General features: G+C 47.9%; 1 protein-coding gene and 2 long non-coding RNA genes across 7 annotated transcripts in view; 2 read left to right on the forward strand and 1 right to left on the reverse strand.

Moving 5' to 3' along the window:
* The window catches only part of Tmem181 (transmembrane protein 181), a 52,155-nt gene extending 39,185 nt beyond the window's left edge, over positions 1-12,970 (reverse strand). The window contains exon 1 of one of the 3 annotated variants that reach the window (XM_040283492.2): positions 12,816-12,970. In XM_040283492.2, the coding sequence (XP_040139426.1) occupies positions 12,816-12,831 (16 nt within the window). In that variant the 5' untranslated portion in view covers positions 12,832-12,970. Of the gene's footprint in view, positions 1-388; positions 510-12,815 lie in introns of those variants that run through there. The other 2 variants (XM_005321406.5, XM_078018815.1) reach the window with 2 other exon arrangements.
* On the forward strand, positions 289-10,869 carry LOC144365976 (uncharacterized). Of its 3 annotated transcripts, XR_013424716.1 has the most exons (4): positions 289-810; positions 951-1,024; positions 2,518-8,522; positions 8,975-10,869. It is a non-coding gene; the product is annotated as an uncharacterized LOC144365976 (long non-coding RNA). The 3 variants fall into 3 exon arrangements; XR_013424715.1 differs by having other exon boundaries at positions 2,518-9,974; XR_013424717.1 differs by having other exon boundaries at positions 289-763; positions 2,518-9,974.
* Positions 12,971-12,990: 20 nt separating the features above from the next.
* Positions 12,991-19,800, forward strand: LOC144365977 (uncharacterized). The gene is made up of 2 exons (XR_013424718.1): positions 12,991-13,107; positions 13,289-19,800. It is a non-coding gene; the product is annotated as an uncharacterized LOC144365977 (long non-coding RNA).
* The last annotated feature ends 438 nt before the right edge of the window (positions 19,801-20,238 follow it).

Consider the following 20,238-nt stretch of genomic DNA (forward strand, 5'->3'; position numbering starts at 1 on the left):
AAAACTCGGCATCCCAGTGACCCTGCGAGGCGGTGCCGGCTCCAGCGTGCCCACGTCACCAGCGCCTCGGGAGGCGCCCCCGGGCAGCGCCCCCAGTCGCGCGCCCGGCAGCCGCGGGGAGGGGGTGCGTCCGGCTCCTGGTGCGGAGGCCGGGGCTCGGGGTGGCCAGGGCCGCCCGCTGGCCAGACCCCGGGGCGCACCGCTCCCCTCCTCCTGCGGGGCGGGCCGGGGGCTCCGGTCAACCCCCCTCGCCGCCAGCGCCCCCGGGCCGGGCCCGCGCGCCGCGCCCCCTCGCCCGCTCGCGAGCCGCACGCGCAGAGGGCGCCCGGGGCAGAGGGCCCCGCACCAGGACCCCCGGCTCCGCCCGCCCGCCCGCGCCGGCACTCACGGTTCCATCTCGGCGTCCCCGGCCGGCGCGCCCTGAGCCGCGCAGCAGCCGCGGCAGCCACAGCCGGAGCGACGGCGGCCGCGGGCAGCGGACCGGGAAAACGCGTCAGAGCGCGACGCGCGGTCACGTGCGCGGAAGCGGAGGGCGCGGAAGCGGCGACCGCGGTGGGCGCTGGCCAGCGCGGGGCACCGGTCCTCCGCACGCCCGTCGCCTCAGTCACGACCGAGGCCAGCCGAAGGGCCGCAAGGGCACGAATCCCGGAGCGGGGCCACCTCTGGGGACCAGGCCGCAGTCTCCAGGGCCCTACACACGTGTCTGCTTCCTCTTTCGTCTCCAACCGCGAGGTCCCTGCACGGAACTTTCACTGGCCAGCGTGTGAGCGCGTCCCGCCAGAAAAGCATCCTACACCCGCTCTGCCTTTGGTAGTTTAGGGGTTTTTAAGCATCCCTCCCAGTCTATTAGACTGCAACACGTATTTTATTACCAATATTTAGCCCTAACATTCCATCACCATCCCCTATGATATCACTGTGACTGCTTTTATTTGTCCTCCTCTTCCCAGGACCTGGCACCAGTCTAGCACAGAAAGACATCAGCGCACGAGTATTGAACAGATGACTGAACTGGATTTGCCAGGTGACTAACAATATACCAGCCTATGTTCCAATAGTTTAAGAGAATGGGGACCACTTTCCCAAGGAATCAGAGGGAATGGGTTTCAGGGGACTAGTAAGTATATAATTTGCTGACGGGTGGTTAAACGGGCCCCTGCCTTCCGGCTAGGGTGAGCAGCTAGTTCTAGAAGGCCTAAGAATTCCCTAGTTCTAGCACTAAAAGTCCTATGTCCTGGAAACCCCCTCAGTCCAGACAAACCAAGACAATTGATCACCTTATTTCTGACCCATGTTTTTCCTAGTTACTGGTCTAAAGTGTCTTTGCTTGGTTCCCTCAAAATAGAAACTGAGACAGTAGTGTCCATGTTAACTTTGTTGGGAGCAGGGAAACAAGGAAAGAGAATAAAGTTTAGACAGGGACAGAGAAGTGCAAGCTGGTCAGAGCTTTCAACACAGCTGGCTGTTCAGCCTTGCAGGAGAGACTCATAGAAACTACAGGGTCAGGAGACAATCTGTTGGCTCTGTCCTGTTACCTGTCTCTCATTGGTCTCCCATTGGTCAAAGTCTGATCTACACATCCAGGTGACTTTACCAGCCCCTGCAAGTGGCTACTGATGGCTAGCAGCATCTGAAGGTACCAGTACAGCCAGTACAGGGCAAATGAGGCTCCCTTGACAGTCAGCACCCACGGGCTCCTTTGCTGGGGCTGCAGGTACAGAGGGTAGAACCATGGGAAACTTTTCCAGCATAGCTCAGGCAGGAAAACAAGGAGGGAGGCCCATGGTCCTGTGGGGTGTGGACCCAGGCAGACCAGGGGGATCTGGGGATCCAGCACAAAGAAAGAGAAGGTTTGGAATATTTGTTACAAAGACTGGGGAAATGGATGGCCTGGGAACGCCTAGCAGTACTCCAGGGCTTCATGAGGCCTCAGCTCACAGTGGTGAGTTCCTATCAATGGTGACCTTTCTGAAACCTGCCTGGTGGCAAGTGCCTCCTGCTGACCAGGCAGCCTGGCATGACAAGGGAGCTTGGGTCCTGGGCAAAGATTAGGGGCCGTGAGACAAAAGGAAGTGAGAATCACTTGAGGAGCTTTAAAAAACCATAATGCCAGGGCTAGGGTTGTGGCTCAGTGGTAAAGTACTTGCCTAGCATGTGTGAGGCCCTGGATTCGAGTCTTAGCACCACATATAAATACAATAAAGGTCCACTTACAACTAAAATAAATATATATATTTTAAAAATACCCAGTGAAATGAAACCAGATCTGAAGTGCAGTGTAGGCACCAGTGGTTTCCAAAGTTCCCTACAGGATTCCAGTGTACAGCAAGTTTGATGCTAGTTGGGCACTGGAATCTCGGCTGATTGGCTCCAGCTCCTTCCTTGGGGCCACATGCATTTTTATTCTTTGGTTCTGTGAATTACCCCTGTAATAATCAATTGCCTCTTTTTGGTCGACACTAATACCTTAACCATCAGTCTTAAATGCTGCATTACTATCTCTTTATGAAATGACAGTGCTGCTAGGTGTCCCTGATGCGACTCTCAAGATGAGAACTGCTGCAAAGTTCCAATTCCTACTGCAGCCTGAAGGAGGGGCACTCTGCATGCTCCCCACAGACGCCTGACTGACCTCCACGAGAAGGTGCTGCTCTGGAGGAGCAGCGCCTGCACCCTCTAGGCTGACTTCAAAGGAATCCATGTTGGGCCAGATCCTACACTGGGGCTCTCTCTATCCAAGAGCCCGAGTGACGTACCAGAGACACTGCCACAGTCACAAAGGATGGAAAAAACAGGGAAACTGGATCATGATGAGAAACATAACCCTCCCTCCTTTCAAATCCTCACAAGACCTTGCTGGACATGCTGCCCTGTCACAAACGCAGCTAAGTGTCCTTCCCAGCCACCAGGGTGTATGAAAAGAGTGGAAAGAGCACAGCCGTCCCTGGACACAGACTTCAGTTCTGCTTGGCTCCTTCATTCTCAAGGGGATCATGCCCCACCTTCCCAGGTCCCCAGCCCCATCCTGAATGCAGTACACTGGGGGCCGTGTGTGCCTGTGCCTGAGCGCTTCCAGCTGATAATGAGTCCTTGACTCAAGCTATTTCCCACATAAAAACCAGGGCTGCTCAATTAGATTCATAATTTGCCACAAACTGCCAGATTAGGGAAGGCCAAGGTAGGCCAATCCCAGGCACAAGAAGGGTCTGTCCCACTGCAGGGCTCAGTGTCACAAAGAAGCCTCTTCTTGAGCTTGAACACACAGAACAAGGAGCTCTGTCCTGATCCTCTAGATCCGGCCTAAACTGCACAACTCCAGCAAATACAGGGTAGGGAAGGAAGAGAGATGTGGCAGGAATGCTAGTGTAGAAAGGTTCAGAGCAGACATGGCAATATCCTGAGGCTGGGAAAACCTAAGGGGCATGGTGGCCTTCAGAGAGATGCCCACCTGTGGCTATGGCACTTGGAGTGACCCAGGGCCTAAAACAGCAACTTCCTGAAATCCCACCTCCTGGTGGCTTTTCCTTTTATATGGCCTTGCTACAGTACTGCCAGGCTGAAATGCAAGCCACGCATTAGGAGTCACTTTTCTTCCATTGCCCCTTTAGGTCACATTTATGGTCATTTTTAAGGTTATGGATGCATCAATGATATTTCATTGATATTTCAAGGAATTTCATTCAGGATAGGAGAAGAGGTGTTACAAAACAGTCCTTATGTTTTTTAGAAGCTCTGGGGAGGGAGAGTTCTCCTCCCTTTTTGAGAATAAGAGCCCAAGGGCAATAAGGCCTGCTACACAGGAAGCTGTGCTGAGAGTGGAGGGGCAGACAAGGGTGACTCAATGAGAAGAGAAAGACACTGAGCCAGCTGGAGGGCGGAAACCAAGCCTCCAGCTGGAGAAGTTCAAGACACCTGCCCAGCAGACGGCCAGCCAGCCTGCCTTGGCCCCACTTCCGAGCCTGACCTAATCTGGACTCCATCCTTGGGTCTTTGCTTTCTCTCCTTGAGGGTAACCAACCGTCCTGATTTTTCTGGAACTGAAGGGTTTCCTGGGACACAGCTTTCAGTGTAAAGCCAGGACGGGTTGGTCAGCTCCAGAGCTGCCTGGTTACGTCCCCCAGTGGAGGCTGGACCTCTCTGTTCTTTTGCCCAGAAACTCCGTGTCTGCTGCTCCCCAACACCCACACACAGCACACAGCCCTTCCTCAGCCCACAAGTGATAAACCTCAGACCGTTCAGGTGACAAAGCCAAAATTCCAGACGCTCTGCAGCGGAGACAGGGCAGAGGGCAGACACGGGTCACTTCCTTCAGACTCACAGCTCCACTAGTATCTGCTGGCTGGGTTTTAGAGCCAGGGGGATCAGATCACCCTGAGACCTGCAGACTGGCCTGAGAAGTGCAGTGGTGGACCCTAACCTGCCCAGTCCTCCCGACTTGTCCATCAAACATCCGGCTGTCACTTCAGGCAGCTGTCTGCAGAGAGGAGCCAAACTCTACAGAACTCTCAACACCTGGGCTTTTCTCCTCAAGGAGAGCCTGCTATGAATTGAATTGAGTCTCTCCCAAGAATTTTGAAGTCCTAACCCCCCAGTGTCTGTGAAATATGGCTGTATTTGGAAACAGGGTCTTTGTTGATGAAGACAAAGTCATTAGGGTGGCCCTAATCCAGTGGGAGAGTTAGATGCAGAGCAGACACAGAAAAGATGCGTGTCTCTACCATTGAGCTACACCCCCAGCCCTTTTTATTTTCATATTTTTTTTAGTTGTAGATAAGCACAATACCTTTTATTTATTTATTTTTATGTGGTGCTGAGGATAGAACCCAGTGCCTCACACTTGCTGGGCAAGCACTCTACCACTGAGCTACAACCTCAGGCCCCCTTTTTATTTTTTGACACAGGTTCTTGCTAAGTTGCTGAGGCTGGCCTTGAAATTGTGATTCTCCTGCCTCAGCCTCCAGAGTAGCTGGGATTACCAGCATGTGCCACTGCACTTAGTAGACACCTTGATTTCAGATGTACAGCCTTCAGAGCTGCACAAGAGTAAGTGGCTGTAGTTTCGGCCCTTGACTGCACACTAATGTGATGCCCCAGCCCTCATCTGCACTCTGATGTGGAGCCCCAGCCTTCATATTTCTGGGATGAGGAACTGCCTGAAGTTTCAAGGCCTCAAGGCCTGGTCTCATCTGGAAAATGTTCTTTCAGTTGCCAGACCTAAGTCAGCATTGAAGCCCAGTGAGGACCAGGGCCCGGGAGAACAGATGGGGTGCCTACACCTGCTCTGCTCTCTAGGAAACTAGAGAGAGAGAAATGGTTTTCTCTCCCAGTCCAGTGCAATATATAGTTTTAAAAAAGAAAAAGAGGGCTGGGGTTGTGGCTCAGTGGTAGAGCACTTGACTAGCATGTGTGAGGCCCTGGGTTTGATTCTCAGCACCACATATAAATAAATAAAATTAAGGTCCATTGACAACTAAAAAAAATTTTAAGAAAAAAAAAGTAACAAAATTCTGCTATCTAGGCAAGAGCTCTGCTCACCCTAAGGTACACACAAAAGTAACTAAGCCCTGGTGAACCTCCAGGTTCTGAGTGTGTAGCCCTTCTGCCATTAGAATCCCAGGTGCAGCATGAGCACAGGTGACCAGCTGAAGGCATTTGACTGTGCCTTAAGCACTGAGCTGTACAACACAGAAGCACTGAATGACAAATGGAAGAAAGCACCAAGGAATGGCCAGGTGGATTCAGTGGGTCCAAGAAGGGTCCAGTCCCTGGGGGAGTGTGTTTTAGGCAGCACCTAATTACATTTTCTTCATGCCCAGGCAACATAAGGCAGGGCAGAGGCTGTTCAGCAAGGAAGTCCCAGCCCGACAGTGAAATGCAACATCTTACACCTGCACACGCACAGCAGAGGGGAAGGGGCCTGTGCCTCCAGCAAGCTACCCCTCCCAGGCCTGTGGGGTGGTACAATACTCAAAGGAGCCTGCATTTGTACAAAGGAATCACTGGTCCAATGTGCCCCAGCTTTGGTATTCAGGGGTTGAACTGAGCCACATATGTACCCTTTCCTTTTTTTTTTTTTTTTTTTTTTTTTTTTTTTTTTTTTAATTTTGAGACAAGGTCTTGCTAAGTTGCTGAGGCTGGCTTTGGACTTTCAGTCCTCCTGCCTTAGCCTCCCAAGTTGTTGGGATCACAACTCGGATCACTACGCCCCTGGCCTGGTCCAATGGTTAACCACTTGCCTAGTATGTGCAAGGCCACAAGTTCAATTCCCATACCACACAAAAAGCGTTTGCTCAGCTCTTAGCTAAGAAGGCTCCCTATGTTCTTGGAAGGCTGCAGCTGAGGTGCAGCATGAGGGTGAGAACAAATGGCAGCCACGTGCCACTGTTCTGTCAGGGACCCCATGCTGGGACACACACAGGGCCTTCATGAATCAGCTAGAACCCGGTGATGCTCACTAACAGTGTGGTGTCTACCCATCCATCTCTGAGCTGTAATTCTTTATTAGCTTACTCCCATTTTCTGAGGTGAAGCACCTCGTGTATTTAAAGGCCTTTGGGCTTCCTCATTAAAAAAACTGGTTGTCCTGGTGTTTTGCCCAGGTGTGGACCACTGTTTTTGTGGGTGGTGGCAGTGGTACAGGACCTCTTCTTATGTGCCTCATAATGATTCCTTAAAAAGTGCAGATACGGAAAATGCCCTCTACTCCATGTGCTTCGGGGCCAGACAAGGAGGTCAGAGGCCCCTGCTCCTAGCCACCCTCCTTCCTCCCTGTGAGGCAGCGAACATGGGTGCCACACAACCCTTCCTCCCACAGGGAATACAGGTGAAAGCTTTGGCTGGGATTTGAATTTAAATTTTCAAGCCCACACAAGTGTTCTACTTTCTAGAACCTATATATAGGTAATTGAGAAACACCCCCAATGTCCCTGCATCTATGCTGGCTTCAAGACACCGTCCCAGTCTTGTCTCTAAGGAGAGCTGGTGTGTGGCTTGTGTTGTAACTTTCCTCAGTTCACACCTCAATACTGCAGAGGGGAAAGAAAAGGTCACTCTGTAGCGTGGATAACCTTCAGTATGTGGCATGATCCCAGTGCCACTCTGCCATGTTTAATGGTACTGTGTGCTCTGAGGAAATAAGGGATTCATATTTTTTAAAATACTTATTTTTTAGGTGTAGTTGGACACAATGCCTTTATTTTATTTATTTATTTTTGGGCTAGGCAAGCTCTCTACCACTGAGCTACAGCCCCAGTCCCTGACGGATTCATTTTAATTTAAACAGTAACAAGAAGAGAACCCGGAAGAGACTCTGATGCCATGCATTGACAAAGAGGTGGAGGAACCAGAGAGCGGGCCACTATTGGAGTCAGGGGACAAGACTTTAAGAGGCCCAGATTAAGGTCAGATCCTTGAGGATCACATGGTATGAGGCCTTGTGCTTAGGTCACCCTGACTTGGCAGAGAAGAACAGGTGTGGCAGGTTCGGGGATTTCAGGCTGGTAGCCAGAGGCAAGCCCAGGGTGGCAAGACTGCATGGAGCTTTCCTGGCTGGTGGTCAGATAGGATACAGGAGAGGAGAGTCCTTCTCAGTGGGAGACCCTCCAGAGACAGCATGTGGGGAACTCCCCTGGGAAAGAGGAACTGGAGTGGGGGGCTTATGATCCAGGTGATGTCACTCAGCAACAAGGAGAGGTGTCTCTGGGTAGAGGGCAGCAGCTGTTTAGGGTCTTTAAGAGACACAGGGTTTGTCTAGCAGATGCTGGGTGCTATTTCATGGAATATACAAATAAGCAGACCCTAAATGGCTAAAAATATGTTTGTGCTATTTTTAACGCAATTGATTTGTAAGAATTTGGGCTTGGCCCAGGTGGGCTTTGTGCTAATTATCCTACTATGAAGAAGGAAAGAATGTGGAAGCCAACCTGCAGGGCCCAGGCTTCGTCCAAGATGACAACATGGGGTGGGAGAAGCCAGACCACTCCAGATGTTAAAGGAGATAGTGTGCTTCCTAAGGAAGCTGGGCTGACAGAGGTTAGTGGGAATGAACTTATATGGCAATGGAAGGAGCTGGTATTGAGGGAAGACTGAGTTATAGGGCAAACAGGTCAATCAACAGAGCAGGAGCACACAGCATGGGGAGAGCTGCCTGCAGGGGGCAGGGGCAGCCAAAAGGCACGGATCTGTCTGGGGGCATGACCTGCCCAGCACTCACCACTGGCCTCTCAGACACACATCTGCTCAAAGAGAGAGCTGGAAATGTGCAAAGGGAGAGCCAGCCAAGGTCATTGTCAACAGTGGCAGCTGGGTTTGTGTGGAGGGAACTCTGACTTCTGACAGCAGAATACACAAATAGCTGGGTACATGTTCACCAGGCAAATGTACCCATAGAACCAGTGCTCAGATCCAGAAGCAGACTAGCATCAGCACCTTCTTTCCTTCCTGGCTCTGTCCCTCCAGAGTAAACATCGGACTTCTACAGAGTCACTGGACTATTGTGCATTTCACATAGATGGATTCTAATGGTAAGCATTTTGTCTGGCTTCTTTTGCTCAACACTGTATGAGATTCTTTTTGATTGCTGTGTGTAGTTGTGAATTGTTTATTGCAATATAATATTTGATTATGAAATGAGTCAAATATATTTATCTATTCTGTTGATGAATACTTAGCTAGTTTCCAGTTTACTGCTATGAACATTTTTGTACATGTCCTTGATGGACACCTGTATGCATTTCTGTAGGGTACACACCTGAGGGGAACTGCCAGGTCAAAGGGAATGTGTATGTCCAACTTTAGGAGAAACCAGCAAATAGTTTTCTATAGAAATTATATCTATTTCCACCCATCGGCAGTGCTGGAAATTTCCATGTGTTTCTCAACATATCTGTCTCCTTCACTTTGCCGCTGTGTGTGGGGGGTATAGGGAGACTCAAGGAACTTTGCTGTAGACTTCAAGTTATTTCTTTGCTTTTAGAACCAAAGATAGCCAACCACTTCTTCACAGGAATGTGAATGAGAACCAAGATTCAAAATGGTTATCAGCAGCTAATTGCTACCAAGTTAAAAAGAAAAAAAAATGATTGCATCATTAAGCTGCTGGATCAACAACCTGATTCATCGCCTACCATCCAGGCAGGTCTGCTTTGGTGTTCTGTTATCTGTAGCAGGAAGCATCTTTTTTTTAATATTTATTTTTTATTTTTAGGTAGATACAATATTTTTATTTTATTTTTATGTGGTGCTGAGGATCGAACCCAGTGCCTCATGCAATGGTAGGCAAGCAGTCTACCACTGAACCACAACCTCAGCCCCAGCAGGAAGCATCTGTAGTATAATCTTCTCAAAGCACTTGACTCTCAAAACACCCTTGTGAAGTTGAGATCACAGGCTTCATTTTTTCCTGCGTGGAAACTGATCACCTGTGGAATTCAGTCATTCCCCAAGGACAGGGAGTTTGCAAGGACTGAGCTGAGACTGGAACCCAGGATTCCAGTTCCCCAGCCTTTTCTACGTCCCCTTTCCTGGCAGGCAATACAGTGGCCGTATCTCATTTTGTGGAAATGACTGACTGTGAGTCCTTTGATCACACAGCTGCAGCTCAGCAGATTACGTAACTGATCCATAGACAGCCATGCCAGCTACCAGAGGGCCAGCCATCTTTTGAAAATGGGTCATTAGCAGCTGTTCCCTGTATCGCCATGTTACAAGGAAACTGTCAAACACGTGAGGTTATTTCCCTGCAGCTCCAAGGGGAAAAAAAACGCTGGTGCCTTCTAGTCAAAAATCACCAAAGAGAAGTGGAGATGGTGAGAAGAGCAGGAGCAAACACTGTAGTAGCAAGTTCACCTTCCAGCAAGGCGGGGCAGGCGCTGCAACTGTCAGTTGTCTGGCCTAGAAACCCAAGAGCATTTCACCTAGTGTGAGAAGGAACACTCCAGTGATACAAAGGCTCGATGGAGCATCTGAGGCTGGTTCAGTGACCTAAACACTCCCTCACTATGGAAGCCTTTGTGATCCAGCCAAACTGCTCTGTCTACACAAAATATTGTAAAGCACCCTGCGGTCCACTTGTTCTCGTGGCAGTGGGTAGAATTTGTTTCTGCCCTTTTCCAACCATGGCAAATTGGTCTTCAGGATCCAACTTAACTGATGAAGTTGTTCCGGAACAAAGACTTACATGCCTGCTTAGGACACGCAGCCAAACTGCTCAGGTCACTTCCCTGACTTAAAACCCTAAAGTGGAATCACGTCCTATTTCTAATGAAACACACAGTCATTGGCCTGCCTTTCTCTCTGACCCTAATGCCCCACACTCCATGGACTTCTGTGGATTCCCTGAACAGACCGTGGGGTTTTTTTTGGGGGGGGGATGGGTTGTGTGTGTGTGTGTGTGTGTGAGAGAGAGAGAGAGTGTGTGTGGTGCTGGGGGTTGAACCCAGGCCCTCACATATGCTAGATGAGTACTCTGCCACAGAGCCACATTCCCAGCCTCAGACCTTGTTTTTATATGGCCACAGGGACTTTGCATTTCTCCTGCCTCCTCTGGAGCTTTTCCACCTCCTTATCTAGTGAGCTCCTCATTCTTCAGTTTTCACATCCATGTCACCTTCTCAAAGAGTATTTCCTGACCACTTGCCCTGAAGTGACACAGGTCACTCTATCATGGCTCCTTACTTACTATATTGCTAGCATTCATCATAACTCAGCCTCAGCTAATATTTGTAAGCCCCATGACAGCAGCTCATTTTGCTCACTGCTGTATCCCCCATTCCCTAGAATAACAGCAGGAACAAAGGAGATGCTCAATTTTGATGAGTGGAATAAATGGATAAATGAATAAAGGATGGTCCAGTGGTAGGTTAACCAGGGGTGCTGTGGCTTGTTCTTTTCTCCTATTCACCAGCTCATTTGCCAAAGAAACATTTCCAGGAAAATAAAATGAAGCAAGGAGGAACCAGAGAGGAAGAAAACTAGATATGTGTCCCCCAAAAGTTCATGTGTGAGATAATTCAAGAATGTTCAGAGGTAGGATGGATTACCTGGGGGGTAAGTGTAGATAGGCAGGATATGGCTGGAGGAAATAACTCACTGGGGTGTGCCTTTGGTTTTACATTTGTCCCTGGTGAGCTCTCTCTGCTTCCTGCCAGCCATATTCTGAGCTGCTTGCCTCTAATGTGCCCTCTGCCCTGAAGTTCTGCCTCACCTTGGGCCCAGAGCTGTGCAGTCATATGACCATGAACTGAACCTCTTAAACCATGAGCCAGATCATCTTTTCCTCCTTTAAGTTGTTCTTGTCAAGTCTTTGGTCACAGTGATGCAAAGTTGACTGAAAACGTAGGAAGGGAGACTGGAAATAATCTTACTTCAGAAACATAATGTGACGACTTGGGAGGCTGAGACAATAGAATAGCAACTTCAAGGTCGGCCTGGACAACTTAGCAAGACCCTGTCTCAAAGGTGGAACTCTCCTAGGTGTTCAATCCCCAGTACTGGAAAAAAAGATTAAAAAAAGAAAAAAAAAAACTACCTGAGAGCTGTGGTTGCAGCTCAGAGGTGGAGCTCTTGCCCAACATATGTGAGGCACTGGGTTCAATCCTCAGCACCACATAAAAATAAATAATAAATAAAATAAATGTATTGTGTTCATCTACAACTTAGTTTTTTAAATAGATAAATCTCTGTGGGCTCTTTTACCTGTCCGGTCTGCCAGGAGGCTGCATTAAAGATTGAGGGACTCATCTTCAAACTACAACATTTGATCTTGGCATTGTATTGTTTTAAAGAATGGGATTTTTCACTCAGCAATCATGATCACAACCAGGATATATTGCTAATGAGCCCCCCTGGGAAGCCAGAAGGCTTTTGAGAAGACCAGTAGGCTTTTGAGAAGATTTACTAAATATGCTACGTATTCTGAGCATGAATGGTGTAACTACTAGCACAGGGTAAGTAGAATAAAACTGACGACCATAAATTCAACGACAGCTGGCAGTACAATTGCCATTCTTGAACACAGAGGGAGTAAGCTGTTACTAGAATCCTTCCGGTTCATGCTTCCCATTAAAGGTGAGGACTCTTGAGGTGCGGAATTGGGTAACTTTCTCAGCTCCAGAGCTAGTAAGTAACAGAATCAATCTAGGGTGCACGCCACACGACTCCTGAGAGCGTCCTTTCCTGACACCCGGATACAGTAGGTAAAAGCAGACCCTGGCAGGACACCCTTCCCCACCAGAACAGCGCTGCACAGAGGGGAAGGGGTGGGTGCCCTGCGGCAGCACCTGCAGGCCCCACGGCTCTCGCCACCCAGGAGAGGACGACAGGAAAGAACGCAAACACGCCCAAGTCCACAGCTCCTCGGGGCGTCCATACAAGGCCTCCCCGCATCTTCACGGCGGTGCCACCCAGTCGTGTGACACTGTATCCCCGACCTTGGCAGCGCCCCAGCCCCAGAGATTTCACCCCAGGGCAGAGGCCAGGGCCCGCCCTCGCTCCCCTAGTTCCAGGAGAAGTGACAGACCCCCTAGGCCGGACTCCGCGAGGCCGGAGCGGCCGGCGCGGGGAGGGGAGGGAGAGCCACGAGGCAGAGGGAGGAGCCAAGCGGGGACCAAAGCCCAGGGTCCCTTTCTCCCGAGGCGAGCGTCGGCTCTGGTCTACGGGGATGGAAAAGGGCCCCTGGCCCTGCGGCCGCGACCTGCGGGGGACCCCGTGGGCGCGCGCGGCGGCCAGCGCCGGGTTCCCAGCCCCCTCCGGGGCTCGGCGGCGGGGCGCGGGGGGCGCCGCAGGCCCGCGGAGGGCGGCGGCCCGGGCGCGCCTACCGGTAGTAGCGGTCATCTTTGAAGGGCGTGAGGTCCTCCTTCAGCTCGCGGTACGCCTCCTGCAGCCGCTTGCACAGGTGCTTGAGCTCGCTGCAGAGCGGGGGCTCGAAGGCAGGGTACTCGGCGTCCATGCCCGCGCCGCGCTCCGCAGGCCGCCGCCCGCGCGCCCGGGCCCCGCGTCGCCTCCCCGCGCCGCCGAGCCCTCTGCTCCGCCTTCCTCACCGCTCTCGGCTGCGGGCTCCCGGGACCCCAGCTGCCGGCGCGCTGGGCGGGATCCGGTCGCGGAGAGCAGGTGCGTGGCGGTGGGGAGGGGGCGTGGAGGAGGGCCGGGCGCGCGCAGGGCGCGGCCGCGAGCACGCGAGGGTGGGGCGGGGTCGTCGCCTCGCCGCCCGCCAGGGGGCCCCGCGGGGAGGGCGCCGCCTCCCGGGGAGGGCGCGAGCGGGGCGTCCGAGACAAGGTCATCTGCTTCCCAGGACAAAATACGACGTGCCGCCCTCGCCGGTTGGTGTAAGAGGGAGGAAAGGGCAGAGCAAGGGGGCGGCAGTCAGTTCTGCGGAGAAGGCGGACGGGAGCCGGCCCCGCGCTCAGCACCACGGACAGCTCTCGCAGACGCCTGCTGCAAAAAACCATCTTAAACTAAGTCCATGACAGCTGGGTCCTAATACATGTTCCTCTTTCTTTCTTTCTTTCTTTTACGATAATGGAGTGTGTCCACGGAAGATGCCTCTTTCCACACATACTAGAGCCATCAAAAAATGTCTGGACAAAGGAATTTCATTCTCTACAGGCTCAACACTAATGTTCCAAATAAAAGCAAATTAACATGTCCTCATGGGATTACTCACTAAAAAGAGGTGAGATCGCTTGCAAATTTTTCTAATAATAAGCGGCGAAGTAGCTCTTTGAGATAGTATTTGTTTCCACCAGAATCCACGACAGGTTTCCACGCAAGACTGATCTTGCAAACATTGGGGGAACATCTCACAAATACACAGTTGTGGGGTGGAGACAACCTACATAATTGTACCCAAATTTTAGAATATGCATCTCAGCAATTTAATTTTCAAAGGTGAGTCTAATAATGGAACTCAACTCAATTTTCTCAAGTTCTATATTTCCTGTTGCCAGTATCTATGCTCTGACATCACTCACTCTCCCTTGCTTTTTATGTTAAACCTTGCTTTCTATTTCCTCCCTCTCCTTACATTTTGGAAGAACTTTTTATTGGTTAGCCAAGCTATCCAGTCAAGCCTTGAAAATCTTCTGTAACTTATGATCATCCTACACCATACACTACACTGTTACTTTACCCTTAATTCATCAGAGTGAGCATTTGTAGTCAAACATTCCAGGATGATGAAAAGTGAAGCTCAGAATTTGTAATACCCAAAAATCGTGCAGAAAGAGGCATGCTAAAAAGAAACACATAGATTTGTCTTCCATAGTGAAAGAATTTGAGCCCAGCTTATGCCCTATTTCAAATATCTTATAGTTAGCTACAGGGAGCTTATCATTAGGGAGAATATTAACCAACTCTGAGATGCATCAAAACACTCAACCCCCTCCCCCGACCCCAGCAAGCCTTCCCTCTCTCCTCTGGGGGGACTCCCCTCAACCCCTAGAGGACAATTCAAATCTGGTTCCAGGGTTATGGGAGTATTAATTCATTTTGTTACCCCTTTGACTACAAACAATTAGAAATGTAAGATAAAACATCACATGCACATACATATGAAGACTATATACATATTTTACAAGTTGAGCCATAGAGTGCACTATAATTACTTTTCTTTTTATATTTTATTTCCCACAGAGTTAATAATTGTCTTTTTTATTGCTTGGTTTTCTGTGTACTTCAACTTCAGGTCCCCCACCAGTTTTCTAATTCCGCTCTTAAGGTGTTTGGGTCTGCGAGAACTTCCATCAGTTTCACGCTGGCAAAATAGCTCTTTCTGGCCCTCTGCCAAGCTGTGGACCAGCTGCCCTCATGCCTGGTGCATGATGCCATCTGAAAGGTCTTTCCACCACACCCTGGGGATTCTCTCCTTTGGTTCTGTTTCAATCCCACATCTATTGTATTGGCCAAACAACCTTCTAGGAGCTCTTTGAAGAAGAGGGCAAGAGAATGGAAGTGTATTGAGATCACAAATGTAGGAAAACATCATTCTTTTACCCTTATCACTTCTTGGTAATTTGGCTAAAATCCTCAGCTGAAAATAACTTTCCTGTAAATTTTGACATCATCTCTTCATTGTCTCTTAGATTCTAGCATTGTTGTCAAGAAGTCCAAAGACACGATTTTGTATAGACCAATTTTTTTTCTCTCTCTCTGGAAGAGTGTAGGGACTTTTTTTGTTCATAGTTTGATGACATTTCAAGATTAGTGAAGCTGTTCTTATCCATTGGGTTGGACTTTGGCAGCACTTTCCCCCTGGAAATCCAAATCCCTGGGTTTGGGGACGTTTCTGTAGTTGTTCCCTTGATGATGTTTTTCCTTTGCTTTCTGTTAGTTCCTCTGGAACCCCTATAGCTAGAAGTGGGTTATCTAGAATCAGTTCTCTAATTTCTCTACTGGTTTTATCTATTTGCTTAACTTTTATTTACTATGTCCTAAGCCTTCTATTAAGATTTTATTTCTACTATGATGCTTTTAGTTTTCAAGAGCTTCTATTAGTTCACTGAATGTTCTTTCTTATCCTATTTCTTATCCTGTTCTTGTTTAATTGATACAATGTCTTTTCTCTCTCCTCTTCATGAATAATGATAGTTTTAAAACACATCATTCTCCTTTTATAATTTATTTCCTCCAAGTTACACTTTACTGCTTGTTTGTGTCGCTATCTTCATGCTAGAAATTTTCTTCAGATATTCAGGGATTTGGCTAATATTTCTTATGTGTGGGTGGGTGGGTGCAGATGTTGACCATGAGCTTTGTCGTATCTGATATTAGAACATTGCTAAGCCATTTCCTTGGGGAACCGCTGGCATCCATATCATTAGGTCTTTCCTCTTGAACTGCTGTCCAAAGAGCACCCTCTTCCAGCATGACTGTCTACTCCTTCCATCAAGGTGCAGAATCTTGAATCTGGGCTGGTTCTGTAACTAGCATGGACAAATAGAATGCTTTGGGAGTTACAGCACATGTTTCTGTGCCAAAGCTCCCAGATATTGCACTGTGTGTCTCCAGCTTCCTCAAGATCTGCTTCTGGGTAAGGAAGTCTGAATTTTCTATTGAGAGACTGGGCAGAAAGAGACCAGGAGGCAGCCATAAGCAACCCCAGCATGGAGAGGCCACCCAGGGCAGCCCACCCACAGGACTGCAGTAATTGCTGAAGTTTTAAGCTGTGTGTCTTCAGGTGGTGTGTTTTGCTGTTGAGAGGACACTGACAACAGTCAACTCAGGGGAGAAGGGTCCTCTCATTTCTTAGAGGCTGAGGGTCCACTGTGGGAGCGGCATGAGGATGAGGGACAGCAGCTGTGAGGAGGTACAGCCCATATGACAGGAGTAAAAGGAGGGCAGGTCGTTCAGATCTGACATGCACCTGTCCCTGTGACTGCCACCTCAGTGAAGACACAGCAGTCCCAGCAGGCTGTGTGCTGTCCTTCCAGGACTCCTCTTTCTGTCATAACCACGGTTGTGGCTCTATCACTGTAAATATGTTTAGCCTGCCTTATTATAAAATGGAACATGCAGCACACATTCTGCCAAGTGTGGCTCTGTTCATGGCATTTTATGCCAGTGAGATTCTACAGCGGTTTCATATAACAATAGTTTTTAAAAAGTGGTATATAGCCTTCAGTGTACATAGATGAATAGACCACAGTGAATTCCACCTTTTTGCACCAATTAAAAAAAAGTAAATGAATTGAAGGAAGACCTGCAGAGTAGAGGGAGGAGGGTGAGGGAGGCAGGAAAGGATGGAAAGAGGAAGCAATGGGCTCTGAAATGGAGTAAATAATTTTCTATGCAGTATGATTATGTCAAAATGACCCCCTATTCATGCAAAACTATCATGCACTCATAAAACATTATTACATTATTACATATAGCATTATTATTACATATAGCATTCAGATAGTCCACCAGTCCCACTCCCACTCTGTTTCCTTATGATTTATGTATACAGTGTCACCAGGTCAGCCTACCAGCTCTTGCCGCTCTGCTCAACTCTTTTTTTTTTTTATTCTTTTGTAGTTGTAGATGGACACCATACCTTTGTTTAATTGATTCATTTTTATGTGGTGCTGAGGATCAAACCCAGTGTCTCGGATGTGCTAGGCAAGCGCTCTACCGATGAGCCCCAGCCCCACCCTCATTAAGCTTCTTGCTTGAGTATAGGACACAGAGTGCATCTCGATGGCCTCACTCGCTATCTTCCAGTGCTTTGTATCTCTCCTCCGAAGCCAGCACAACAAAACACACAGGCCTCTTTCCAAATGCCACACCCAAGGTTTTCTACTGTCCCTCAAAACTTCACTTCCCTCAATCCTAACATTTGCACAATTGGAACCATGTCACATAAACTTTTTGGAATCCTGCTTTTTTACTTATATGAGTCACACAACATTATAAAAACTTGTTTTGAAAATCATCTTTGGATGGTGGAATGTGATGGACATCATTATCCAAAGTATATGTATGAAGAGATGAATTGGGTGTCAACCTTCTTTATATACAGAGATATGAAAAATTGTGGTATATCTGTATAATAAGAATTGTAATGCAAAGAAGTACACACATAAAGACATGAATTAGCATGAACATACTTTATACAAAGATATGAAAAATTGTGCTCTATATGTGTAATAAGAATCATAATGCATTCTGCTATCGTGTATTTAAAAAAATAAAACCAATAAAAAAATAAAATCATCTTTAATGTTGCACAATGTTCTAGCCTAGAGATGTATTACAATGTATTTAACCAGTCCCCAATTATTCCCTTTTTAGTTGTTTTGAGGTTTTTGCAGTTATATATAATGTTATAGTGAAAAATCTTCATGCACAAATCTTTGAATTTCAGATTATATCCTTAGGATCAGAAATGAAATTGCTGTGGGGCTGGAGTTGTAGCTCAGTGGTAGAGCGCTTGCTTATCGTGTGAGGCACTGGGTTCAATTCTCAGCACTGCATATAAATAAATAAAATAAAAGTCCATTGACAACTAAAATATATTTTTAAAAAGTATATGCATTAAAAATGTATTTTTCATGGAAATTTACGAACATACAGAGAGATTCCTAAGCCACTATTTTATATGAACCCCTGTTACATGAGTTATATAAACCTTTATCAACCAGCTTTAAGATGGAATCCACATTTAAATAAGAATACTTGTTATGTCAAAATAATGAATCTCTAATGGTAGAATTTAAGGCAATATCTACAGGCTACAACTGTGTTCTACTGTGTTCGCAAAGAGACTCTTTGTAGCAGAGGAACTTTCTTTTTTGTTTTTAAATTTATTTATTTTAGTGGGGTATATATGACAGCAGAATGCATTTTTGATTCATCGTACACAATTGCAGCACAACGTTTTTTTAATATTTATTTTTTAGTTTTAGGTGGACACAATATCTTTATTTTATTTTTGTGGTGTTGAGGATTGAATCCAGTGCCCCGCACATGCCAGGCGAGCACGCTACAGCTTGAGCCACATCCCCAGCCCAACTCTTTTTTTAATATTTATTTTTTAGGTTTAAGTGGACACAATATCTTTATTTTACATTTATGTGGTGCTGAGGATCGAACCCAGTGCCTCATGCATGCTAGGCGAGCGCTCTACCACTGAGCCACATCCCCAGCTCAAGAGGGACTTTTAAGTTGTACAAAGCAGGTAAGGACTTGCTCTGCCAACAGGGTGATGGCCCATCATCCTTGACGAAAATGTTGGCCACAGAGCAGGTGCTCATTAGGTACTGTTGACAGACTGAATAGCAACCGTCCCAAACTAAATGGACACAGCCAGCCAGCCAGGAATAAGAGGGACAAAGAACGATGTGAACACGGATGAGAAGGAGTCCATAGGCCTAAGGAAGTCAAGTGGCCAACTGCTTCCCAAACACCCAACTTTTAATACGATGGTGGATTTCGGTGAATTCAAATGCACTCCAAAAATTCAAATGCACATGGAACCGTATAAGGCAGGTACAGAACCATAAGCTTTCTCTCCCACTAAATGACACTCAAGCCCTAAGCTTGTGTTTGGGAAATAAAAATGGGCACCATCCCCGGACAGAGACAGAACCTTTTCACAGATACCCTCAATCACAAATGTGGCTGTGAAGACTCGGAAGAAGTTACTGGCTCTTTTTTTTTTTTTTCCTTTTTCAGCACAGAGATCAATTTTCAGAGATCAGTTTTCTTAAAGATGTTTCCACATGTCCAAAGCAAACAATTCCAAGGAAAAGACCTACCTACAGTGAAAATACAAGTATCCCAGGATGACAAAAAATGCATAAAACACGTACACCCTTGATCACCGCTGCCTCCGAGAACCGTTTTCCTTCCGACCTTGCTTAGGGATCTTCGTCCGCTTAACAGGATTCTGATCCTCATCAAGAGAGCCGTTCCTCCTGTCGCTGCACTGATGTCACTGAAGGGAGTGAGGGAATGAAGCTGTGGGTTCAGGACATTTGCTCTTTGTCACCGTCCTTCCTCTGGCTTCCTGACACTTAAACGTGCTTTCCTTAGTTAATCCTATGTTGTCTGTCCTCTTGACTCTGGCGAGTGACGTGAGGATGGCCAGTATCTCAGATTTCTTCTGGAGCACCTGAGTACTGCTCGCTAAGTTCACGAATGACAGAACCACCTCTTGGCTCCTTCCAGATGCTTTTTCTCCTGCTCAGCTTCTGTGCCGTCATAATGTACTGGCACCAGGTAGGTGGGACTTGTGTCTTGGATTTTCAGCACCTAAGGTTGACTGGGGCACAATGAGTATTTAATTCAATGTTTACCAAGATTAAAATATAATTTTGAAAGTGCTCTACTTTTGCTCCAGTGTTCAATTAAAAAATTAAGGAGCCAGTTGTGGTGATTTGCCCAGTGCATGCCTGTCACCCCACTTACTCAGGAGGCTGAGCTGAGGCTGAACCTCTATCAGAGACCAGAAATCTACAAAAGGAGTGTCGATGGCCTCGGACTGGCCATCCTCTGTTTCCTCTTCCTCTTCATCCTCAGAGCTCAACTTGCTTATCGTATTGCTGGGATGAGGCTTCAAACAGAGTGGGTCCTTCTCACTGAGGCTGCCTGTCACTGCAATCTTAACCAGTTTGTCAATATGACACTTCAGTTTTTGGTCCACGAAGCTTTTCCAACACTGTGCGAATCTCTGCAGTCTCAAAACTGCAGCATGTCCCTGAAGAGATCCTCCTGCGACTTTGTCCAGGATGAGGTGACTCAGATCCATAAGGTACATGTGCA

The sequence above is a fragment of the Ictidomys tridecemlineatus genome, chromosome 8 (genome assembly GCF_052094955.1).
Source record: "Ictidomys tridecemlineatus isolate mIctTri1 chromosome 8, mIctTri1.hap1, whole genome shotgun sequence".
In the NCBI taxonomy this organism is placed as follows: domain Eukaryota; kingdom Metazoa; phylum Chordata; class Mammalia; order Rodentia; family Sciuridae; genus Ictidomys; species Ictidomys tridecemlineatus.